This window comes from Syngnathus leptorhynchus, chromosome 9 (assembly GCF_054491065.1).
Source record: "Syngnathus leptorhynchus isolate UIUO chromosome 9, UIUO_Slep, whole genome shotgun sequence".
Classification (NCBI taxonomy): Eukaryota; Metazoa; Chordata; class Actinopteri; order Syngnathiformes; family Syngnathidae; genus Syngnathus; species Syngnathus leptorhynchus.
The window spans coordinates 12,625,947-12,651,070 of record NC_141203.1 but is presented as its reverse complement, the minus strand read 5'-3'; the positions used below and the strand labels follow the sequence as shown (position 1 = coordinate 12,651,070).

The window sequence follows — 25,124 nt, the reverse complement described above, 5'->3', positions numbered from 1 at the left end:
CTTACAAGTCTGCTGCGTGAACACGGTGGGCTCACTCTCGCCGTCCTCCGTCACGGTGATCACGCTAATGTCATAGTCGATACCGGGTTCCAAGCCGTAAACCGTATAATGCCCGGTGGTCGGCATAATCGTATCTTGAAAGATGGGCACGCTCTCGCCCGCCGCCATCACCGTGATTCTGTAACCAGTGACGGCTGTGGTGTTGAGCGGAGACCAGCGAAGGCTGATGGTGGTGTCGCTAACGTCGTCGAAGCTGAGGTCGGTTAACTGCGGGACCTCTGTGAGAGGACGGTTCCGCCGAACACGGGAGAGAACAAGAAAGCACAAAAACAACACCAGACAAACAGAAGAAAGAGTGCAGAAAAAGGGGAAGTAGTTGGCCAAAAAGTGGATGAGTAAAAAGACGGAGAGAAAAAAAAAAAAAAAGAGGCAAAGGTGAGTCAACTTCCAGTATAGTGAGATACGGTATACTGTAAATCCCCCATATCACACTAATGGAAGATATTTGTTATTGCTCTTTGTATAACCCGCACAACGATAGCATTCTAGCTAGCATGTGTTATTTGTTGAAAGGTAAATGCGAAACACATTCACTTTCAAATTGAGAGTAAAAAAAAAAAGCTTTGCTCAGCAGGAGGGGATTATAAGATAACACAATGCTGACTCTCAAATGTGTCAAATGTGGTTCCCATTCAATTCTATTCCCCGCCAGCTCACCTGGAGTGATGGTTGTTGATATGGGAGCGCTCTCCATGTCATCCTTGACGGTAAAAACGCTGATGTTGTACTCCACCCCTGGACGGAGGTTCTCGAGGGTGCAAGAGTTCTCTCCGGCCTGCACAAACTCCTCCACGCTGTTTCCTTGCTGCCCATTGGTGGGAGCGCACGTCACTCTATAGCCGGTGATGTCTTGGGGAGAAAAGAATGAACAATGATTTTTTTTTTCCATGCACGTTTTTTTTTTTTTTTTTTTTCTTCCCCCATGTGTGTACCTGGCGTATTTGCTCCATTCCACTGGACTGTAATATCGCCATTGCCCGAGTTGGAGTCCAGGTGGAGCTCAGTGGGAGGTGACAGAGCTGGAGAGAAAAGTCAAATAAACCTTGGAGTCAAGACGGAAGAGGGAACCTCATATTTAGTGGCTTCCACTCACGTGTGACCACACGACGCGTGATGGGGGTTCCTTGTTCTTGTCCGTGGATGACTGGTTGCACACTGTAGGTATATTCCACGCCGGGAGTCAGACCGGATACGTAAATGCTTCCTGAATCTGAGGTCACGTCTCGAGGGGCTTCTCCGCCCTGACTGGGACGCACTGTCAACTGAGATAAATGAACGCGTGGTCAGCACGGCGCGGAAAAGCGGTAGTACGCAGGAGGCAAAGGTCAGCCAGGGGTTAAAGTTTTCCCAAGTGCTGCGCATTCTCATCGCTCGTGTGACATATTTGGACTCAACCCGATCGTTCCCAGAGGTCTGTAGTTCGAAAGGGATGGCAGCTCTCTTTAAGCTTCTGTCGTGGAAATATTTGAATCGACAATTTGAATTTGTTCCAGCAAACCTTGTAGCTGACGTGCGGCACGGGAGTCCAAGAGATGATGATAGACGTGTCGGTAACGTCAGTGCTGAAGTGGGGAGCGTTGCCCATCGGTGGGTCTACAAGCACAAAAAGCAAGTTTGGCTCATTTTTATCGCGTCACGGGGACATTTGGTCGCCAACAGCGATCTCGGAACTCACTAGTGTTGAAGACGGCTGTCTCCCCTTCACTCAGCGTGTTGTCTTGCTCCGAGTGGAGCGTCACCGTGTACATCGTATCGGGCTTCAGGTTGAGGAGGGTGTACTGGGTGAGCCGAGCCGGCAGGCGAAGCTGCTTCGGGTTGGAGCCTTCGACGATCAGGAAGAGACGGTATCCGCTAATTTGGGCTCGTGGGGCGAACCAATGAACCACCGCGCTGTCCTCTGTCACGTTGGAAAAGTGGATATCTGTTGGAGCGTCGGGCTCTGCGGAGTAAAAGTTGTTTGGGCATTTGTTAGTAAATTGTTTTCATGACACAGACGTGCGTTTTGCTAAACGTGTCATCCTCACTTGTGGTGTGCTCCCCGATAAGCGGAATGCTCTCCTCTCCGTTGTGAATGGTGTAGACGTTGAAGCGGTAAAGCGTTCCAGGCTGGAGGTGGGTCACCTCAATGTAGGAGTTTTGGCTGACGGGTAGCGTCATCTCTCTCTGAGGAGAGCCAGACGCGTCCACCGGGATCACCGTGACCCGGTAACCCGAGACGTCGCCGGCTGGCCCGGTCCAAGTCAGAACGATTTTCTTATCTGATACCTCGTAAAACTGCAGGTCTGTCGGGGAGACAACTTCCTCTGTGGACAAACGAAAGACACCCGGTGTTAGGCTTTAACAAGACAGAATAAAAACATTTCAAAAAAAAAAAAGTAAAATGAACAAGATAGCCTTCCAATCCAAAAACTATGTTGAAATCAAATCAGGTAATGGTTTCTGACAGTCGACAATTTGTCCACTTGCCATTTGTGCATCTGTGATAACAGATTAGGATTCCAAAAACAGCAGTGCTCTCTCAACCAGGTCCCACATCTTTATTCCATCACACAGGTTATGCAAACACATTCACACATTCGCATTTGGAGCATCTGCTCGACCACATGTTGGGCTTGGCAGCAGAGTGGAAAATGTTACGTACTTGCAGTCGATCAGAACAAAAGCGCAGCAGCTGCTTCAATTTCAATTTTTAATTTACTCCATTAGGTCAAGGAAATATAAATTATAAAGGAGGCTGGGAGGTTTCCAAACTCAGACATAAATAGGTCATAAGATTCAACGGAGTGATGGATGATTTGAAGTAAGGCGAACCTCAAGTATCTCTAAAGTGAAAATAAATATTAGCATGAATATCGAAATATTATGACACTAAAATAACAGCGTCAAATTCATGATGAGGATACGCTGACAAGGAAAATAATCATTTTAAGACTTTTAATGAATTTTTTGTGATTGCACACCTGGCAGAGGATCCCCGGCAGTGTTGACCTGTACAAAAATGGGCTCGCTCTCCAAGCTGTCCTCCACGGCGTAGATGCTAATGTTGTACAATTTGCCCGGCCGCAGATCACTCAGAGTCACAGACGTTGCCGTGTCAGGCAGAGTCAGCTCGGTGCTTTCGCCTTCGATCGATGGCGTGTAGACCACCCGATAGCCTGCGTAGAAAAACAAAATTGTTGAAGGGTTGCTCGTCGGCTAGGCGTGACCATCGCGCCAGTCGTCGTACCGGTGATGGGAGCTAGCGGTTTATCCCAGCTAATCACAATCGAGGTTTCTCCAATATCCTCCACTTCGTGCTCAGCGGGGGCGTCGGGAGCTGCCACGTGGAAAAAATGTCGTGTTCGATCTTTTCTTGGCTTTTGAGGTGTCTTCAAAGCAATTCTGTATGCACTCACCGGTAGTTTGTGAAGTGGAAAGAATGAGGTTGTCCTCGCCGCCATCCGTCACCTCGTAGACGTTAACCGTGTACTTCCTTCCTGGTAGCAGGTCGTTGATGTTCACTGATGTAGTTGTGCGGGGCAGGTCTGACCAGGACGTACACAAACACGTTCAATATTTGGTCAAAAAATAAATAAATATATCAAATGAGAGTTGCTGCCTTTACCGAGAACCATCGGCTCCCTCGTGCTCTGTCCCCGCTCGTTGAGTTCGTACTCGACTCGAAAACCAGACACCGTGTCGGAGGCCGACACCCAAGAGATGACGAAGCTACTGGAGGTGATTTCTGTCACCGATTCGGAGGTGTCCACCACGGGTGGCAGTTGGGTGGTCTCGCCTTGTGTCGTGGCCACTGAAAAAGAAAAGAGCACAAAAAAAACGTCCATATTTTGAAATCGTTTGTCTTGGTATTCGTTACTTCACGCAGCGGACGTGGACGCTCTCAACTCACATGATCCATAATGTGTGGTGAAGTCAAAGCGTGTGATCTCCTGCTGTCCAAAGCGCAGCACGCTGATCAGCTGACCTTCGTAGGTGATGCCCGGTTTAAGTCCGGAGATGGTGTAGGAGTGAAGATGACCGGGGATCATCACCTCCTTCCACGCGTTGTGGCTATTTTTCTTCCAAAAGGAAAACAATGTTGTGCTCTCAATGTTTGCTCGAGCACTGCGACAACAAAGTTTGGATCAAAACTCACCACTCGCCATTTGAGGATGTATTGGCTGATGTGAGCGGAGGGTGGGGCGTTCCATTGAATGGGGTGCGAGTTGGGTTGGTTGGCGGATTCGGTGATGATCACCTGCACGGGACGCTGACCGCCTAGGAAAGATTTGCACCAACGCAAACGTAAAGACAACTGCCCTGTCGAAATGTGATAACATGACAGGAATTCAAAGGTCGCGATCGTCCAACTTTAATAGCAGACGATCAAATATAAAGAAGAACTCACCTGCAAAAAGTTATGCGGGAAGGATTCTTCCAGGAAAAAAAAAAAATCGCATGGAACTGTTAGATTCCAGCCTGGACCTCAGCAGGCATATGGGAGAAAACTCGACTATCTCTCTACCAGCAACTCAATGACCAGAGAATAGAAAAAAAAAAACAATCTGCGGAGCTCACATTTGGACTATTGTCTAAATCTGTCTCATTCAAATTAAAGACCATACGGCCAGAAAAACATTTTCAGTTCACGATTCCTGCGATTGTGTAGCGACCGGCCCAGAGTGTTCCCGGCCTGTCGACACTCCAGGACAAGCACAATAGAAAATGGGCTCTTCAACGAGTGATTATTTGATCTCCCGGGTGTTAAAAGGCCACACCCATCATAAGTATGTCCGAGTGCGCTAATACGAAACCATTTCAAACCGCTGAGGTTTGTTGCATTCTGCCGAAAACCATTCAGCATCTGCCCCACATCTGTGCAAACAACTTCCCCGATGGCCTCAAGTACTCGAATGTCGTTTTTTTTTTTTTTTTTTTTTTTGCCGGCTGACTGGAGTTCCCGCTTAAAAGTTTATGATGTCATCGCTACCAAAACGGTACATTCCGGTAGTAGAAAAAGTAAGTCTATAAAAAGTGTACCATAGATGACACCTAACATGTTTCCTGTTCAGGAAACAAACAAAAAAAAAGGCTTACAACAAAAGCGGAGTGTAAAGCAGACCCCACATAAGCTTTGTTGATAGAAACCGGTAGCTTCTGTAAAGAACTGAAGCCGCTGACCGCTTTTCCAAACAGCAGAGCTGTAATCAAGGTTTCCCGGCAAGTGGCTCGGTTAACCAGACGTGCTCGCAGATACGCGGACCTCAAAAACAATCTGGGAGCCATTAAAGAACGTTGCGGAGCCACAGGCCACTGACGGGTAGAGGGCGGATTCCGCCGAATCCCGTGTGGCACACATCATCGATGTTAGCATCACGTATAGTGCGTATAAGCGTGACTGTATGTTCTGTATATTTTTCAAATACGTGAAGCTTTATTTTACGACTAAAAATAAGTGAGAGAGTTCCATCAGAGTCAGAAGAGCAATTACGGCAAAAAGGCTTTTAAAAGGATCTTATCTTAACGAAGTTCAGTGAGCATTCCCACCGGGGCTTTCCTTTTTTTTTTTACCTTTTATGGTCGTGCCCTGACTTGGAGCCCAGACTTCACTCTCACTTTTAAAATCTCACCGTTGTATGGCACACACACACGCACGAACCACAGCTGGTTGCTATTATGGCCAGTTACAGCTGAAACGTCCCCTGCATTTTTTTTTTCTTTCAATCTCTCGTCAACCTGCTTAACCAAGAGTAAACGCTCTATGAAGTAGAAGTCACCCAATTTATTTTGGCTAACGTTCATAAATTAGCGGTTTAGCTTCACGGCAAACGGTGTGCAACGATGCACATGCTTCACCACATCTCTGACATGTTTGCTGCAATTAGAAAAATCAGTCAATGTGAGATTGTAAAGATGTAAATTGGGTTGTGTGCGTGACACGCTTGCACGCTAGCGTTTTGTACAGCTGTGTTAAAGGCGAAGGGGAAATGCCACATGCTGGCCGGAACAAAGGCTCCGAATGTGCCTGTGCGTGTGTTTGGGGGTGGGAGGGGGGGGGGGGGGGGGGAGTTTGGGGGTTGCAGGGGAGTAACTCACACCCCACCAATCTCATTCTGTCACACATCAAAGTCAAGACTTTTAGACGTGATTTATGACACTTTCAATGTTTGCATTGTAGAAATAATACCTTTAAAAAGAGAGTAACCTTACCTTTAAAAAGAGAGTAACCAAAGTGATTGTTTTTTTTTTAATTTAGCATCACTCAGATAGAGTCAATCGAGAATGAGAAGTTTGTCACGCGGGCGTCTTACCAGGATAGGACTGCTGAGGCTCGCAGCTGAGTTCTCCAATGCCGTTACCATAGCAGTAGCATTTGTACATGATTCCATGGATGACCTTGTCCCAAGACTCGCCGATCTGGTAGAAGGCTCGTGTTTCTGGCTCCTGGCACTGGTCTGTGGGCATGCACAATATTTTTCTTTGTATACATGGATGACCTCCATATTTGCTCTGCTCCGTTTTGCATTGCTGAAACTTTTACAAGACCACTTCAACCCACCGATAGCGTCGCACTTCCAGCGGCCTCGCCCCTGTCCAAAACAGGTGCAGTTCATCGTGTAGCCTTCTTCATGTTGCTTGGTGAAGGTCTGGTTCACCTCATAGGTCAGAGTATCCACAATACACTGGTCTGGAAAAAAAAAACAAAGGTCTGCTGTCAAAAAAGACATGCAAGGACATGAGCAACGACCAAATGAAATGTCTTTCATGGCCGGTGAACATCTGGTGTGTGTGTGTGTGTGTGTGTGTGTGTGGTGCAGGTGCAACTGGAAACCCGTAAAGCACAGGTGTGAGTACTCAGCTTTGACCTTCTGACATGCAGCTCATTAAACGTCACCCGCGACCTTTCAACTTGTCACTCATGCGTGATCAATATTACTCTTCAGTGTGACGACACGCAGAGAAGGTCCAATTGAGTGGTCGGCCGGCGCAGCGCATACCTTTAAGCTGGGAGTAGGCAACGCAGCTCCATTCCCCTCGGCCGTTGCCCACACAGGTACAGCGCATCATGTGATCCAATACGTCGTGGCGTTTGTCCCACTGGTCCCCCACGCGGTACATGACCCCCTCGCTGGAGGTACAAACTTCTTCATGGGCTGGAATACACGAGTGAAAAAAGCAGAATGCTGATTAGCCGGCTAAGGGCCAGAAAACATCTGCGTTGTAATGACCGAAAAGCGGAAACATGTGCCTGTTTGGGAAGGATGTTGTGTGTTCCATGTGGTCTACATTAAAAGGGAGATAGTTAAAGAGTACGTTTGCGTTGACGACACACATCTTAATAGCCATGTGTGAATATGATCAAGCTGTCTTACAAGTTTCACGCTATTTTTACGATTGGACTGTTTTTCAACGTCACCAGGTAGGAAAATCATTTGGTCATTTAAAATGGCTGCAGAACCCCGAATGTGCGACGCTGCGATCGTGCTTAAGTGCAGGATGCTGGCGTGCTATCTAAAAATCATAGCGTGGAAGGCATCCCGCCAGAATTGTTTGCTTCAGTCTAAACAACCCAGGCTATAGCATTGCGTCAGCGGGCGGAGATACGTTGATAGTCGTCCATCTGCTGTGTTGGAATGCAGACGTGAGATAGACCTGCGCCGTGTCAGTCCAGACCACCTGGCCTCCACAAAAGGGGGCGTTGATGTGAGTCTTTTAAAGGAAAAATGATTGATGGGGAGGGGTTTGGTTTGTTTTTCTTTCAAATGCTTCTCCAGGAAAGTGTGCACCACCACAGCACTTTGGTTTGAAATTCAATTGCGCAAGGCATGTCAAGCTACACCTTTCCCCGTGTGCTAAAAATGTGACTGGAAGGCGATTCTTAAATATATGGAAAGATTCCGATGATCCCGTTTTTCCAGTGTATTGAGTAAATATGGGCGAGTACTTGATGCAAATTGTATCTGATGGCGACAAAGTGTTTCCAAAAGAACACATGGCTGACACAACGTTAACCTTTACAACACAGCAAAAAAAAAAAAGAGGAGGGGGTGTTGAGACTCTTTTTAGCATTCCCCATTAACATCTCAATTACAATGTTTATTTTGACAGTCTTTGTTAAGTCATTAAATTGGGAATCAAAGGCCCCCTGGTGCGCAGAGGCAACCACTCACCCCCCCTCTTAAATCCTTGACAGGCTGTTTTCTTAACAACGGGGTGTTGGCCAAACTTGGGCCCCGAGATTTATAGAAAAGCTTCACAGGAAAATAAAACACTAAATTGAGTTATCGTATTAGCCACTTGAGATGCACTCGTAGGGTGCGTCTTTTTAAAACGAGAAGATTACAAAAGTGAAGTTATCCACAACCTTGCAGATGTTTCCAGCGTCTTTACGGTCCCGCTGCCAAACTATTTTATCTCCCATCTGCCAACTTTGAAGTTCAGGGAGCTTTTGATGTCGGCTAGGATGATATCGCTCAAAAAGATTTGTTTGGGATTCGCTCTCCTTGTTCTCAGTGGATATAGTTTCATCGAGACGCTACGTCCGAGTCGAGGGAACTCGCGGTTGGGAACTTTCGTTTTTTTGCCGTGGCTCGCATCGTTGGTACTTCACAGACGTCAGTAACCCCCCCCCCGGTGTTTGATTGCCTTCAGCGCCTTTTGTTGCCTGCCGAGCTCTAACTGACACCAATTCAACAAAACAACACTTCCCTTACACGCCAAATGACTTCAATTTGCCTCGGGCAAGGCGTCAAAGCCGAAAACAAGATTCACTCAAGTCTTTTTACCGCCACGCTGTTACGAGCTTACATGCTAATTGAGTTAGCCGTCACCTTTTTCAGACAGTGTTTACCGTCTGGGAGCACGATAGGAATTAGATCTGGCTCGCAGACTTCGCAAAGCGTTTGGATTTACGATGGAGGCGCATTTCAACGTGTCTTTGATTGCCTCTCCTTCGCGGCGATGAAACCGTTCCAGCCCGAGCAGCTGCGTTTGCTTCTCGTCCACTCGACACTCCCACTTACCAGCCATGGGGCAGAATCCGAAGCGCTGCTCGCCGTCGTAGTTTGTCGTGGTGCCGCACCACTTCATGCCGTCTCTGCGTCCGTCTGCGGTGCAGTCGGTGTAGTTCCGTCCGTTGTACAGGTAGGGGAACTGGCACAGAGCGCCGTTTGAATTGCCGCCCCTCGTCGCCACGATGACTAGGAAGGGAGACGACCACGTTTGTTTCCGGCTCATCGGTGGCTCCAAATGACTGCGAATGTTGGCTCACCGTTCTTTTCCGTGCAGAAAGAATACTTTTGCTCCGTCTCAAAGTCAGACGAAATGGAACACCAAAGCTGGCCATCAGCGCGTCCATCCGAGGTGCAAGCGTGGTAGGTCTTGCCCTTGTAGACAAAGGGGAACACGCAAGGCTGACCTCCCGAGTTGCCCCCGTACACCGGAGCCGGGCCATCTGGATGAAAACACAAACGTGTGACAATGTCGGAGACCCCGTGAAGTGACCTTGTGAACTTATTGTGACATAAACATTTTTTGATTTCACTTTGGAGCGACTCCCACTTATGAAGGAGAGTGAGACAGCAAAACGTACCCCACTGTTCACAGCTGACGCCATTGGCCAAACAGGTACACATCATCTGTTTGGTTCCTTGACTCCTCAGCCAGCGCTGACCGACAAAATAGGACAGTCCGGAGTCGGTGCGACAGGGTCCCTCTTGCGGAAGCTCGGGAGCGGGCTGGTAGACGGCCGGCTGGATATTCGTGACCACGCGAGAGCCGGTGCCTGAAATAGAACGTGGGAATTAGGTCAGGGGGCAAGAAACCATGTGACTGTCCTTTATTAACTTAGATTTTGGGGAGAGAGCATTTCTTTCAACATCTTGAAGCATTTCTCTGCTGAGTGCTGCTCTTCTGTCTTCAATTTTTTTTTTTCACGTCTGTGTTCCTCATGAGGTCATGATGGTGAGTTACATATCTTTCCCACGTCAACACTTGGCTCTTCCCCTGCTTCGACACGTCTGTCTCTGTTAAACATTATTCTCTCGGCACCGTGAGCAGGAGTGGGGTGCAAAAAAAAAAAAGGAAAAAGAAAAGCACGAGGATATCGTCAGTTCTCACCCAAGCCAGTCGTGTGAAGTGAGGCATGTCTCTCGCACTTCCATTCGCCGCGGCCGTTCCCGGTGCACAGACATTGGAGAAGGTTGCCTCTGGTGTCCGTCTTTGTCCACGTGTCGCCAATCCGGTAGGAGCTCAGAGTATCTTGGTCGTTACAACGATCTAGAAAAAAAAAATGCAAATATTTCATGATGATCTTGTATTCGTTGTTCATTGTTAAACCTGGCTTTACTTTAGATTGGCCGCAGGATGGAGGCCTGTTTGTCATTTTTGAAATATTCCATTCATGTCATGATATCATATATACAAAATTGTACAAAATCTTGAATCCGATGAGTGTAAACGCCCAGCAGAAACCGTTGTTATGCCATTTGAAAGGCACCATGTGCTTAGATGCATGTGACAAGCTCCAAAATAACGAGCGGTAATGACATTTTTCAATTCGTGTGACGCACATTTGGGCCTTCGCAGCTTGTTCCTAATGAAAGTGGCAAATGTAACATGACACTACAAAAGCGCCTATGTACACTCTTACAAAACAAAAGGACAAAAGACAAAGACCAGCTTGATCGCACAGAATCAAAACGGGTCCCGGTTATTAGGAAAGAGTTCTCGGAATGTCACAAGCAACTCATCAAAAGTTAATACTGAAAAATGTCAGTCTTTAAGTGCCAGTTGAGGATCTCTTACTTCTGGAGGTGCATGTTATGCGGCCACTTCCTTCTCCCAGGCAGGTGCAGTCCACAACCATCCATCCTTGGTAGGGCTTCTCCCACGTTTCCCCAACAACATAGGATGTCCCCGCCGTGTTGTCATAGCAACGCTCAGCTGCAGTGGGCATCATAAAATAACAATATTATTGTTTACGCCAGAACACAACAGTGATCTAACGCATCATCCTCCATGTTATCATACAGTTAGTCAGCCAGTGTGTGTGTATGACTCACCAACAGGCTTGCAGGTCCATTCTCCTTTGCCGTTCCCCAGACAGACGCACTCCAGCATGTAGCCTCCTGTCTCGTGAGGTCTCCTCCAGGTGTCTCCGATTTTATACGAAGCGCCGTCTTCATGACAACGATCTAGTCAGACGGACGGGGGGGGGGGGATGTGTGTCACTTGCACCAAAAAAAGAAAGACTCGACACTTGCGCCATTTCTTAACCGCACGGCTGAGTGGAAGCAGCTGTATGTCAGCGTAACTTCACCACACACTATAAAAAATGATAGTAAAACACGTGATTTTTTTTTTTGCTTCATCCCGTGTGAGGTCTCCAATCATTTAAAAATCGGTCGAGTTGTTAAAAACCGCTGAGCCGGAACATGGTGGTGTGAATAATTAATGGCGGCACTTCCTGTGGAAGTTTTCCAACTCACTGGCAATGGTGCAGCTGATTTTGCCCCTGCCAGATCCGATGCAGGTACAATCCCAAATCATGCCGTCCTTGGGTCTCTCATAGGTTTCTCCCACAGTGTAGTACTGCTGGTTGATCTTATCATGACATCTTTCTTCAACTGAAGGGGTGGGGGGGCACACAAGAGGAGAAGGTGTGTTTGTTTTGTCTCAGACAGCGAGATAAATAAAGACAAGACTTGCTGATAAAATAACAGAGCAGGCACACACATGCTAACTCACCTTCAGGCTTGCTTACACACTTAATTCCGGCGACTCCGTTGCAAGTGCACACCAAAGTGCTGCCCAAGTACTGCCGCTCCCACTGGTCGTTAATGTTGTAGAAATGACCGTTCTCTGTGCAGCCATCTGGAAGGGGCACGAGAAGAAAGCAGGTAAAACAATGCTGGGAGGCTGCTACAAGCTGGAAGCAATAAGCGGACGTTGGAAAAAAAAAAAAAAAGGGAAAAGTCCATCTGTCTGCAATGTGAGTGGAAAAAACACTCGAGCCATACGCAATGACAAACACCATACCTGGTGCTGTGGAAACAACTTCTAATACACCGTTAATTAGGTGAAAAACATTTTCAACCAGATAATACCCAAAAGGATCCCTGACAGTAATAAATCATTTGGAACTGGGACAATACTTCTCCAATTTATCTGGAAAAAAGTCATTTTATTGTGAGATAAGACTCCATTGTCTGCGGAGATATCTCAAAATGAGTTAACTTGAATTCAAAAGGACCCCCAGTAACAAATCATTTTGCACTATTGCTTTTCCACTTTTGCTCCAATGCCACCCACCACCAGTTGGCTTTGTTCACAATCTCCATCTCCCATTAACACCACAGTTGTTCATCTCCCTTGTGAAATCGTTACATGGATGCAAATGACTCAATTAATATGTGAGCAGAGTGGGAAAAAGCCTAAACTTACCCTGGGACACCGAGGGGACGTGATGCTGCTGCGCCTGTCTTCGGTTCTTGTGGTTCCCCTTGGGCATGCAGTGCACCGCGGTCCCGATGCACAATGCAAGCAGCACCCTGGCGGGTATGCTTCTACCGGACATGCTTGGCAAATGTTGTCCTGAAAAGTCACCAGAGACGGAGAAGAAAGTGGACTCCCAGTACAGTAGAATACGGCGAGCACGGTCTGCCCCTCTGCGGTGCGCGGCCCCAGTGTGCAGGTTATCGGAGAGTGGGAGTGATTTATCTCACTGGGCATGGCTGAGTCGCAACCGGACGCAGGAGGGAGGAGGTTCGAACAAGAGACCGACAACCCACGCACACGCAGTGAGGGGGGGGGAACATTTCCATAGTGACTTACGCAAAATGCGTATTACGGAGACCCGTTTTTGCTTTCAGGCGGAGGGAAAAAGTTAAACAGAGCGATAATTAACGTTCGAGTTCAACAAATTCGTAGCCAAAAAGCTTCTTAGAAATGAAAATGTTCTCCCACCATCAATTCTCAAGTTGTAGAATCGGCACAAACGCATTTGTCAGGAAAACTTAACGGCGAAGACTTTGATGATGAAAAGCTAGCTTGCTAGCTAGGGCATTTAATTGATTTATTTCTGGTCACATGACAACTTAAGCGGGAAACTTGTTGCTAGGTAGAAATTCTAAAGCTACTCAAATTCAATTAATAAAAAAAACAGTAGCATATGTATGTGTGCATATATGAATGTCAAACTGGAGGGAATGTAAACATGGACACACTCAATTATTAAAAAAAAAAAAAAAGATTACCAGAAATAACCACAGGTAACTTCACTGAAGTTCATGATGAGTCGTGTTATTTAATCAAATCTGACCACCGTAGAGCCCCCCTGAATGGATGGATGGATGCATTTTGACTTATATAACTTTAGACAGCACAATGTTACATGATAGGCTATAAAAAAAAAGAATCCCTCACTGAAGGACACTGATGCTTTGCAGATTGTTGCCTTATAGGTTTTACAATTAGGTTATGTCATCTGCAGGAATTGGGTCACATGGTGTCACTGTCTGGAAGGACTCCAGTAGTAACCCAATGTTTGATTATCTGGAAAGCATTTACTCTTCCTGATCCAATTTCTTGGGAAGTCCGAGACTGTACAGGCTGGCTTTAGCTGGACAGTTTGGCCTTCGCGGTGGGAATTCTGTGAATTTCATGCAAGGTTCCAAGTCATCATTAATACTGTTGCGTTTGGACCAATTTCAATTGTTGACTGTTAGTGGGGAGCAACCAAAGAAGGATTGGCATCTCAAAGTATAACGGAATTCCTCAGCAGCTTTTTTTTAAAACTCATTGCATTTGAACTGTATGAATATTACAGTATATTAATGATGTTGTGAAAAATGTTAGTGCATGTATTACACCACTGAAGTCTCGCATTTGTAAAAACAAAAATACAATTGGAGTAATTTCTAAAAAGGTCATTTATTTTCTTCATTTGTACTGCTACCCACATTTAATACAATGCGAAAATTATTAAGAATATTTCTTAGTAATTAATTTTTTTTTATCAGAAAACGTTGATAGAATTGTTCCGGGTCGTGACCCGTAAGGAGGCGGGAATTGGTTGGCGTGACGTCACTCACCGCAACCTGGCAATGGCGTCCACGAGCAGCGTACTTAATTGGTTCGACTTTCTACCTGCTTATCCAGGTCAGTGGACTCTTGTTAAAGTACAATTACCTCTGTTCTGAAGTTATACTTAAATATGTGAATATCTATGAAGTGTTGAAGTTGTAATTTTCATGGAAAGTGCCTGTGTCGGGCTGAAAATCAATTTTAAGACTTGGACAAGACACCTTTAATCTTTGTCATCACTTGCCCATGAGAGGCCAAAACGTTAAACACAATACACTTTTGTCATTCGAAGTCATCCAGCTAGAAATCCCAGTTTGAAGCAATTCTCTGGGAATTGAGCGTTGTGGCTTGACATGGAGATGAAAACACATTTTTCTGTTTCAAATGGGCCTTTTTTTTTTTTTTTTTAACCAGCGAGGTAATTTTCCAACAGATTGAATCACACAGGATGGTGTTGTCTAGAACAATAGTGGAAATCACAGCCAGGGAAAAATGCTTTGGAAGAGCTTCTGACTATGTCAACATCGAATGCCACAATTGTTGCCCTATTTTTCATGTCTTTTGTCCTCCCTAAAGCACTGCGGTTGGATTTCACTACGGCAACAAAATCCAGAAAACATAACTTGTTTTGTTTCTTGTTTTTGAATGTTTGGTCACAGAAAAAAAAAAATTATATATATATATATATTTGTGTCCCCTCGTACAGATTTCCGTGTCATTTGCTATATTTTCACAGTGACCTGACAAACAATAGTTAATAAGGTTACACTCAATTATTAATGACAAGTTATGTTGCAACCATAATAGAATTGTCAGAGGTTGAGTCATTTCTGTCCTTTTTAACTGAGAATGGGAAATCTTGAGAAATTTGGGCAGAGCCAGTTATATTTTATGCTGACGTGGAGAAATCACAAAATACGTGCATTACACAACGCGCTTAAAAAAAATCATCCTGAGAAAGTTTAGACGTGGGACGAAAGAGGTCACAGCTGCAAAAATCTCTCGACATTTGCAACACTTATTCATCCAAAACGAGGCTCGCTATCTCAGGGCCTCTGTAAATCTCAGTGTTCTTCACATATGATGCACATTCATGAACTACTTGCACTGTTTAATTGCCCAAACTTGACACATTATTGTGGCTTCTCAGGGGGTTCATTTCTGGCTTGCAAAATACAACTTTGCAGTCTTGCATTATAGACAGAAAACAGGGAGGGGGTGTATGTAAGTAATGTTGCCAAGTTAAGACATATTTTGACCGGAAGTACAGAAAATGACTCCCCGTGTTCTTGGTTTCAAGATGACACAGTCTTCTCATTTGGCAACTTTTTTCCTTTTCCTCAAATTGTTATTGCCATGGTAACTGCCACTGTTTATCTCCGTGTAAAAGTGTAGTAGTCAGCATTTAAAAATGCTCCTCTGTATTATTCTTTGAACTATTTTGATATTATTATTTTTTTGCTTCAAAGTGACTGCCCCTTTATCAATGACAAAAATGTCCGAACCCAAAACCATATGAGGCCTTTTGCAGAGCAAACAAACGAAACCATATGTGCATATCTAGAGCTTCAAAGAATAATACACAGATGTAAGCCGCGTTTAATTGAAAAAGCCCTTCAGTAGACTAAGCAGCGTCGTTCTCCAAGCAAACTACTTTTCGATTCTTGAAAGCACACTCTGGTCCTAAAAAAAACAAAAAAAATATATGACTCCAATTTGGTTACTTGAAAATGCATTTGCACTTTACTCATTTGCTCCCAATTCCCATCGCTCACCCTGACACTACCAGAAACAAACCGACCGATGATGTCATCGTCGCCACATTCTGGTTTATGCTCTGATGACAGGTCACGAATCTATTCGGATGTTGAGCTCCGCGGTGTTCCAAAGATGTGGGGGGTGGCTTTCCGTCACCAACAGAACCTTGTGTCCAATAGCGGGAATGAATCAATGGAATGTGTTGTTTGTGCCACATCTTTCCTGCAGTTACATTGTGCACTTGAGTTTGGGACATTGGATTTTATGGCAAAATGTTTTGCTGTTGGCAACTGCAATCATGCTGATTAAACACGGGTGTCAAACTCAAGGACCCCGGGCCAGATTTGGCCCACTATATTTCGGGAGCTCATGTTCATTTCTTACTATCTGTAGCAAAAATTGCAAATTAGCTTCATATTTAATAACGCTGAAAGCCATTTCAAGGTCACGTGCATGAATTTACGAATTCAGCGAATCTGTTCGCAGACTGTGTGAAATACATTTTTTTTTCCTGCTCATTGTAGCAAATGAAGGGATTTAGGATGCCACATTTTGGCAGCTTGAGTAATGCGTGTTGACGGCTCAATAGACAAACGTGGTCTTGGGCTTACAAAGAGACGCACGGGCTAGACAATGTCCTGTCCTCTGTCTGACTCGCAAGTATTCATCGTGCTCATTTGCACTTGTATGTGTGCCCAAGGGAACAACATCACAAAAATAGCTGAGCCATCTTCTGTCTAGCCCTGTAAAAACTGAGCCAAATTTTTTTAAAATTTATTTCTTGAGATAGCTATTTGTTTCCAAAAGATTAAAAATAATCATCATTCAGATGTGAGGCTAATATTTGGATTTATGACATCTTAATAGTCAATTAGATTCTGTATATCGCCAATCTTTCACTGCAATAGAGTATCAATCTTTTACTTGCTTGTTTTGATTCAAATTGGGGTTTCCATGGTTACCCCATTACACATCTAAGGAACTCTGGAGTCATGATTTAAAATGACAGAGCAAAGGCTCGGGGGGAGAAAGACGGCAGACCTTTTTCCACATCACGCGCACAACTATTCAGTTGGCTCCTTTTCACGTCAAAATAGGAACATGTTGGAGAGGGCGGAGCTTCTATCTTCGTACAAGACATTCATCCAATCACAGATGCCCAAAACAGCCGCTTTGGTATGAATGAAGGCCAAAGTAGGTCCCCATGTCAACACTTTCAACTTTTCCCAAACAAGTAAACAAAGTGCTAAAGAGTCAGAATGGTTGAGAGAGAAAAAAAGGAAAACCGCTGCAGGGAGTGTAAGGAAACGCTTCTCGGAAAAATCTTCTCAAATTGTGCAAGCGGACTCCGTGCGCGTAAGCAAGAGACGCACCACGACTCCATCGTAATCGTCTTCCTCTTTATTAGACGTCAATGCGTGAGCAAAAAAATAAATACAAATCAGAATCGTAGGAAATCTGGCCTTCATAAAAATGGAGGTTCCTCTGTAATTAAATCATTTCAGAAATACACAAGAGTTTAATAGGGGAAAAGCAGCTTTGACTTTGGTGCACACTTGCAGTGTGGATGGAGAAGAACCTCTCTGTTGGTTACGTCAGAACCTGGAAACAGGAGAACGACACACACGCAAACACATTCAAACAGCTGTATGGAGTCACTTCGGTAGCCAGCGTTGGGAACTGGATCTAATTTATTTTGTGAATTTTTTTTCCTCGTACCTTCACTGACCCCATTTTGAGCCCGTGCGTTCCGTTTACATCATACATGATGGAGGGGAGAAATGAAGGCAAAGGATTGTATTTCATCCGCCATCATTGAATGCACGGTGGCAGGTGTCTGAGGAGAGAAGATGTCCGATGAAAGAATGGAAGTGCATCCAAAGGTTGAGGAAACGAGGGAAATTCGTCATTGGTTGTCCTTGAACACGACCGAGCGGTCGGGATTCCAATGCGCTTAAGTCTTTGTCGGGGGTTGCGTTTCCTGCCCCGTGACAGCGATGACGCCACTGTGTGTGTGTGGGTCAACAAAGGGTCTTTCATATATTTGGGGGGGAGGAGGTTACAAGATTAGAAGCTACCTGGCCAGTGACCCAACACTGATAAATCAGGTCAGGTCTTTTGATGCAGTGCAGCGACCTGCCTTCAAATATCTTCTTTTTTTCTTTTCTTTTTTTTTTCAGAGCGGACTGTTCCACTTAAATCATCCAGCCGGCTCATTGCAAAGCCACCCGATTAAAATTTTGATGGAAAAAAACGTGAATGCGTCAGTGAAAAGAAATTCAAAGTTTGAAGTGCTGATGTTAACAATTCTACCAAAATGGATTAAAAAAAAAAAGTAATTAAAATGAACATAAAATGATCCCTTAAGGAGCCCAGGATAAACACAAGCCATGACTCAGCAAAACAAATCAAGGAGTTGTGTGTCAAATTATCAAAGTCCTAATGATTAAAAGAGTGATTCACCACTTTACAACCCGTTCCGTTCGACTGGTCCGCTTTCCCCACCATAGATGGATATCGTCCTCAGCACTTGGCCGGGCCGTCTGCCTGCCTGCCTGCCCCCCGGCCTCTCCAACATTATCAAATTGTTTTGTGAAACAACACGTATCCGCTGTAAAATGAGCCTTTTTCCAAACAAACTCTTGCTCGCAGCAACGGTTTATCACACACACACACATTTGCCGTCCAGCGCGCTAATCAAAATATTATTTTCTCGATAACAATTGCATATGCTTTAAATAGCCTTACAGGCCCGTCATGACGACGCAGAAAATATCCAACATCCGTTGTGTAACTAATTGGAAATTGTAAACGCCGGTCCCGGCTTCCAACGAAATCAAATAAATGTCCGGACGAGCCGCTGAGATCATCTCGTTATACCGAATCGACTCGAGAGTGGAAACACGAGCATCTGTTGAGTGCATTGCTGGTTGCTCCATTTTGTCACATCCGCTTTGTTTTTTTTTCCAGGTAGGTGCGGGAACCACGAGAGGACGAAACATATGGCAAAAATATTGCGCAAAATGGATCAACTGAACCGGAGAGCGGGAGCCATCTTGTTTTATATTTTGCTCATGAAGATGACCAAGTTAATAGGTCAGTCAATTTAATTGGAGGGCTTGCAAAGAAACTCGTGGTTTTCTCAATAAAGGGCCTAAAAGTAGCGGCCGGACTCATTTGTCTTTCCTTATCTGGCTTTTTCAATCTCCCCCATCCTCCAAGCTCCCCTTTGCCCTCTCTCGCTCTCTATCTCTCGTGTAAACAAACAAAATGGAACGTTTCCGCAGCCCAGAAATGATGTCCGCTGAAAGTGATTCATGGGCCACAATTAATAACTGGTTGGAGTATTAACAGTTTGCTAAGTTAAAATGAAAAAGATGAATAAATGTGTGTTTATATAGCGGTGAGAGATGTGCACTGGTTTACATGAAGAAGAAGCAGCAAATTTGCTGTAATTGCACTAAATGAGGATAATTGACCTGAAATCCTCACAGGAGTCCATCTTCAGATAGAAACGGGCAGATAATTTAAAAAAAAAAATCTAATCAATAAACATATAATCATGCACTGTATAATCTCAAATGTTTGTTTTTAAAGTGCAAAACAACTCGTGCTTGTAAAAAGCCGCCCCTTTTTTTTTTTGTAAATCCGGTTTTACAAACTCGTATTGTCATAAAGCAACGTTTGTGTATTACTAAAGTAAAAAAAAAATAAAAAATCCCCATTTTGACCATACAGGAAGTTTGCCAGACACTCGGTATCACACACTCTCACATAAACACACACTTATCCATCTTATCCTGTGCCACATCATCTTCTGCTCTCACCTTCTACATCACTTTTCTCATTTCACATCATATTCTCATATTCTAATTTTATTTTAGCAATAAAGCAAATATCTCTAGTCATGTCAGCGTAGTCCAACTAGAAGTCCGAATGTGGGAGTTAGCTCGAGCCAAGTCATGGTTCATTTGTGACGTGAAATCTTTTATGAATCACGGGCCAGCAATAACAAACCAAAGACTGCGGTGCCTTAAACACTCCGATCCCAGTGTGGGTCATCACGGGGTGTGTGTGTTCTGTAACACGAACTTGAGTTCTTATTTGGCGAGCCAGAGAAAATGGCTTTTATTCAAAAAGTACTTCCTGTGTTCGAAGAGGGAATTAAAGACAAATCAGTCCCATGTCTGTGATTATGATACATTTTGCTCGAGAGGGCTAAAAATACAAAATTGGTAGGATGCTCCCGATTTTCAGCTGAGGGAGGATTTGAATTCAAAGCAGGGAAATGAGAAGTACTGCTCGAGCTCTCTGTCATTAGCACACGCCAAACCTTCTTCGGTAGATCTTTCATGGTTAGTCAGTTCCGCGCGGTTAAGTTGTTTATTTCAAACAAATATTGACTGGCAATATGACATTTTGACGATTAGAATAGTTTTGGATTCGTCGTTTTTAGTTTTTATTTTGGTTTGACTTTTTTATTTTCAATTTACTTGGGTTTAATTAGCTTTGAGAGCAATATTGTTAGTGTTAATTTTGGGGAAATGTGTCATTTAAGATAAGAATTTACTAGCTTTTGTATCAGTTTTAGTTTTTTGATATTAGGAGTATCAGTCGAGTGTAATATTAAAAGAAAAATGTGTTTGGTATTGTTCAGCATTCAAAACAGTAATGATTTGGCGCCATCTGGTGGCAATCTGGTGTCAAAGTGTGTTGGAGTGAATTGAGGAGATTTATTTGGACATGTTGCTGTTGCTGCCATCCTGTGACTTTTCTAGGCAATTCCAAATCATTTGGGGGCATGTCAGTTACTCACAGATTTTCTATAACCCACCACGACTTTTTTTTTTCCCTACACCAATATTTTCTATAATTGTCTTTTCTGCTACGTTAGTATCAAACTGCAACATGTTACAAGTTGCATAAAGGTTCGCTATAGGAACAGATCCCCGTAAACCGAGGACTTCCTCTCCATAAAGCACATAAAGGCAAAACAAACACATTTTCCCAAATCACCGCGTAGCAATGAATAGATCAGCGCGACGCATCAAACTGCAAGTCAGATAAGGAGCCCTGCAGGAAGTTGGGCAAACAAATCATTCCCCCCCCGCCCCCAACCCCCTCATTTGACCTTGCGAGGGACTAGCAGCTGTTTTACGATGACTTCATAACCGTGGAAAGCCTCTATTTGTCATGTCTGCATGTGTTCTACCCACCAGAGTGGATTTCTGGCTGGTGAGTCACAGAAAACGGAGACTGCAAAGTCAGTCAGATATAAAACCCCCAGAGTCCCCAACTCCAAAATCCGCCCCCTTGATCGACTCAATCACACATGCAGACATGTAGTGGGAACGACCTCGTATTAAAAAGGTCTGATAAAGTGCGTGTGACTCTCAGTGGGCAATTTAATATTCTCATTTCCAGCATTTGTTTTAAGCTGTATCTTACTCCTTTTGATGTCAGTCTGCTTACAAATCAAATGACTCATTTAAAAATTGAAATGCAGATGAGGTGGACTTGCCGTAGCATCCACGGCATGTTCTTTGACATTCTTTTTCTCAAAGTCGCTGTGTCAGAACGTGCGAAGGGTTGCCTGTGGGACAGCCTAGTGGTTGTTGTGGCAACAGGTTATTAAATGACGTCAACCAAAAGCCAGTCGGGTGATTAGAAGCGCCACTGAATCATCACGTCTGACTGGGAAAAGTAGAGAGGAAGCGGGACCAGATGAAGAGCGCAACGACCGGGGCGCTCTCACCAAAAATTCCGACATTGTTCATGTCCCATCAGAGCACCATGGAAACTACACACGCAAACATTCAGGTCAAGGGTGACTAGTTGACCGCATGGCCTGCCAACCATCAAATAAGAAACCAAATGTATTTTACGTTTAAAAAAAAAAATCCGATTTGAGATGACTCATATTTTTATTGTCCATCCAAAAGTGCAGTCCAGTCATACTCCAACAGTGATACATGTGCTCTTGCTGTTTTCCAGGATGAAAAAAAGGAGGCCCACGCATGGCTGATGAGGGGTTGAGGGGCGGAGCTTCCCACTGTGATGAAGCGGGGGACCGAGGGGGGTTGGGGGGCTCTGCCCTCTGACACGACCTGGTCACATGAGAGCGGAAGCGCCGAAGGCCGCCGACAACACAACAGGCTAAGGTAAGACTTTCTCATTTTTGGAATTTCATTCACCTCAATGCTGACAGCGGCCAGGTTGACTTTGACACTATATTTATCTTGTCACGGGAAAAACACCATTATACGGTGAAAAGGGAAAAGAAAAAACGGCAGCTTGTTTGTAACACACTGAAGTATTCTAGAAGTTGACCTGGACAATGTGCTGTCACCAAGCGGCCATTCAGCACCTGACTGACACCTTTTACGGCCCTCTGGCTCTCTCTCTCACACACACACACACACACACACACACACACACACACACACACACACACACATATGCGTGTGTGTGCTGCCACAGGAAGACTGGATTTACTAAACATTAGCTGGGTTCAAGTAAGTCAGGTATGTTTAACAGGAACAAATACATTGGGAACTTTTTTCAATTAATCAAAGAAGAGAAGGCGAACGCCATTGTCGTAGGAAGACGCTCGCGCGCCGTCGGGAGGACTATTTGTGACGGTAACGTGCGGTGTTGTGCTTCTTACTTCTGCCATGACAAATGCACCATTTTGCAAACATCGAATGAAAACTAAACTAAAACAAAAGATTTTCCCCTAAAACCAATAAAAATGAATCAATGTATTCTAAATATGAATTCAAACTAATTAGGGAAAACGATTTCAAAATATCAACCATGACAAATCCCAAACTATAACTCTGTTCATAATATTGGGTTATTTTATTTGTATTTTTTTTATAAATAGAGTTACAAAGAGGTGATGAGACTTGTACTGTGTGTTAAGACAGGATGATGCTCAGTTGTATTTTTTTTTTTTTTTTTTTTTGTCTCTTGTTGACAGGTTATGACCCTGTCAGGCGGGTTGAAGTTGTGCCAAAAGAGAGAATGAGCATTTGCAATCGGTGAGTGAACAACTTCCATTTTTTCAAATCATCTCTCATCGCGCAATTTCACGGAGAGGGGGTCCTTGCTAATGTCCCACAGAGAGGGGGGTCAGTGTGCCGAGATGGCCATGGTATGCCTGACAGACTTTGAGGAATATGCTAAGGAGCACCTGTCCAAGGCCACGTGGGACTACTATGCCGCCGGAGCCGACGAGTGCTGCACCCGAGACGACAACCTGCTGGCCTACAAGCGGTACCAAGTTCTTGAGCTACATCCTGTCAAGTGGCTTTCTTCTTCACGTTCTCTCCACGATGTCCAGGATCCGCCTGAGACCTCGCATCCTACGCGACGTGTCTGTAAGTGACACCAAGACTACAGTGCAGGGTACGGAGATCAGCTTCCCGGTGGGCATCGCCCCAACCGCCTTCCACTGTCTGGCGTGGCACGAGGGTGAGATGGCCACAGCAAGAGGTGGGTTGTTGCGCAACACGACCGCGGCCTTGCATTTTAGGGAATATGCCTATGGACTTTCGATTCCCACCGCTAGATGGCAGCATTTCATTGCATTCGTTTCCTATGTCAAGTGGCCTCTCCTATGAATGCATTTTGAAGCAATACATCAACTCTTGAGAGCCTAAATTAGGGTTGCTTAGTAGGAGCTAGTTTGGTTAGTAAAGAGTAATGAACATTGTTTCCCCCCTTCCCTCACTACACAGCCACCGAGGCGCTAAACACATGTTACATCACCAGCACGTACTCCACTTGCTCGGTGGAGGAGATCGTAGCGGCGGCGCCCAACGGCTACCGCTGGTTCCAGCTCTACGTGTACCGCGACCGCAAGCTGTCGGAGCAGATCGTGCACCGAGTAGAGGCGCTGGGCTTCAAGGCCCTGGTGCTGACCGTCGACGTGCCCTACACGGGCAAGCGCCGCAACGACATCCGCAACCAGTTCAAGCTGCCGCCGCATCTCAAGGTCAAGAACTTTGACGGTGTCTTTCAGGTAAATGTACGTTTCAGCCATATTTTCTCAGCAACACAAACAATCTCACATTGGTAATCGAAGTCAAACAAACTTTCATTTTCTCAGCATTGGCAGCTGAGAATTTTGTAGCTTCGCTTGTTATTTTGGCACAGGCTAACGAGGAACACAATAAATGCTAACTAGTACAAATTAGCCAGTCTAGCCTATTACTGCATCTAATAAGGATAAATGCGTATGCACATCACGTCACAACAAACAACAGCACCCAAAAAAGTCCATTTGACAAATGTTGGCCTAAAAACGGAATCCACACCCATCAGGAGATGGCGGGACCGGAGGAGTACGGGATCCCGGCCAACACTTTGGACCCGTCTATTAGCTGGAAGGACATCTACTGGCTGCAGTCCATCACGCGGCTGCCAATCATCATCAAGGGCATCCTGACCAAGGAGGACGCCGAGCTGGCGGTGGAACATGGCGTCCAGGGAATCATCGTGTCCAACCACGGCGGGAGACAACTGGACGGCGGCCCGGCCTCGGTAAATTTCATTCATCGTTGTCTGTCTGCTATGATGATTCATTCGTCTCGTCTCACCTGGTTTCGCATCATAAATTGCGCCAACAAGCGTCTCTGTTGTCATCGACAGATAGACGCCCTATCTGAGATCGTGGACACGGTGCAGGGCCGCATCGAGATCTACCTGGACGGCGGCATCCGCACGGGCAGCGATGTGCTGAAAGCGCTGGCCTTGGGCGCCAAGTGCGTGTTCATCGGACGCCCGGCGGTGTGGGGCCTCGCGTACAAGGTACGCTCGCTCAGCGCGTGTCCGTCCGTCAAATTCCTTTCCGCCGAAGACAGATTTTGATTTTCTTTCTTCAGGGGGAGGAAGGAGTGAGGGAGGTGCTGCAGATTCTAAACGACGAGTTCCGCCTGTCGATGGCTCTATCGGGTGAGCGAGCGCCACCGGTCGGCGTGACGGCGGCGAAGGTGTTTCTTCCCTTGTGAAATGCCCTTCATTTTGTCATCGCAGGTTGTCGCAATGTGGCGGAAATCAACCGGAACCTCATCCAATTCTCCAAACTGTGAGCGACCTGCCAAAGGCAGGGAGACATTTTTAACCAAGCCAAAACTTGTTTTTACTGTTTCCAACACCAAAGGGAGGGAAATCAAAGTGTACACCGAAGCTTTGCACACAAAACATGCTCTTTGTGTTTTAATAAATGATGACAAAGT

At 45.2% G+C, this 25,124-nt stretch overlaps 2 protein-coding genes across 9 annotated transcripts in view; one reads left to right on the top strand and one right to left on the bottom strand.

Annotated features, from left to right (window-relative positions):
* fn1a (fibronectin 1a) overlaps positions 1-13,111 on the bottom strand; it is a 20,115-nt gene extending 7,004 nt beyond the window's left edge. Inside the window, exons 1-26 of one of the 2 annotated variants that reach the window (XM_085921167.1) lie at positions 13,006-13,111; positions 12,484-12,633; positions 11,788-11,913; positions 11,529-11,666; positions 11,103-11,234; positions 10,846-10,983; positions 10,159-10,317; positions 9,632-9,823; positions 9,311-9,493; positions 9,063-9,239; positions 7,038-7,193; positions 6,599-6,727; positions 6,351-6,494; positions 4,196-4,317; positions 3,950-4,118; positions 3,665-3,850; positions 3,456-3,584; positions 3,287-3,376; positions 3,021-3,215; positions 2,085-2,363; positions 1,736-1,999; positions 1,559-1,653; positions 1,154-1,322; positions 993-1,079; positions 718-909; positions 6-278 (exon numbers count right to left, since the gene is read on the bottom strand). In XM_085921167.1, coding sequence (XP_085777293.1) covers positions 6-278; positions 718-909; positions 993-1,079; positions 1,154-1,322; positions 1,559-1,653; positions 1,736-1,999; positions 2,085-2,363; positions 3,021-3,215; positions 3,287-3,376; positions 3,456-3,584; positions 3,665-3,850; positions 3,950-4,118; positions 4,196-4,317; positions 6,351-6,494; positions 6,599-6,727; positions 7,038-7,193; positions 9,063-9,239; positions 9,311-9,493; positions 9,632-9,823; positions 10,159-10,317; positions 10,846-10,983; positions 11,103-11,234; positions 11,529-11,666; positions 11,788-11,913; positions 12,484-12,633; positions 13,006-13,042 — 4,111 coding nt within the window. In that variant the 5' untranslated portion in view covers positions 13,043-13,111. Of the gene's footprint in view, positions 1-5; positions 279-717; positions 910-992; positions 1,080-1,153; positions 1,323-1,558; positions 1,654-1,735; positions 2,000-2,084; positions 2,364-3,020; positions 3,216-3,286; positions 3,377-3,455; positions 3,585-3,664; positions 3,851-3,949; positions 4,119-4,195; positions 4,318-6,350; positions 6,495-6,598; positions 6,728-7,037; positions 7,194-9,062; positions 9,240-9,310; positions 9,494-9,631; positions 9,824-10,158; positions 10,318-10,845; positions 10,984-11,102; positions 11,235-11,528; positions 11,667-11,787; positions 11,914-12,483; positions 12,897-13,005 lie in introns of those variants that run through there. The other variant, XM_085921168.1, reaches the window with a different exon arrangement.
* Positions 12,718-25,124, top strand: hao2 (hydroxyacid oxidase 2 (long chain)). 7 transcript variants are annotated; one of them, XM_085921177.1, is made up of 12 exons: positions 12,718-12,839; positions 14,061-14,199; positions 18,857-18,978; positions 21,877-22,043; positions 22,865-22,925; positions 23,008-23,160; positions 23,228-23,379; positions 23,625-23,914; positions 24,211-24,429; positions 24,538-24,696; positions 24,771-24,840; positions 24,922-25,124. In XM_085921177.1, exons 5-12 carry the CDS (start codon positions 22,909-22,911, stop codon positions 24,975-24,977), a joined length of 1,116 nt encoding a protein of 371 aa, XP_085777303.1. In that variant the 5' UTR covers positions 12,718-12,839; positions 14,061-14,199; positions 18,857-18,978; positions 21,877-22,043; positions 22,865-22,908; the 3' UTR covers positions 24,978-25,124. The 7 variants fall into 7 exon arrangements, 6 of the variants coding, with proteins under 6 accessions (XP_085777303.1, XP_085777305.1, XP_085777300.1 ...); XM_085921179.1 differs by having other exon boundaries at positions 18,853-18,978; positions 23,625-23,908; XM_085921174.1 differs by having other exon boundaries at positions 18,853-18,978.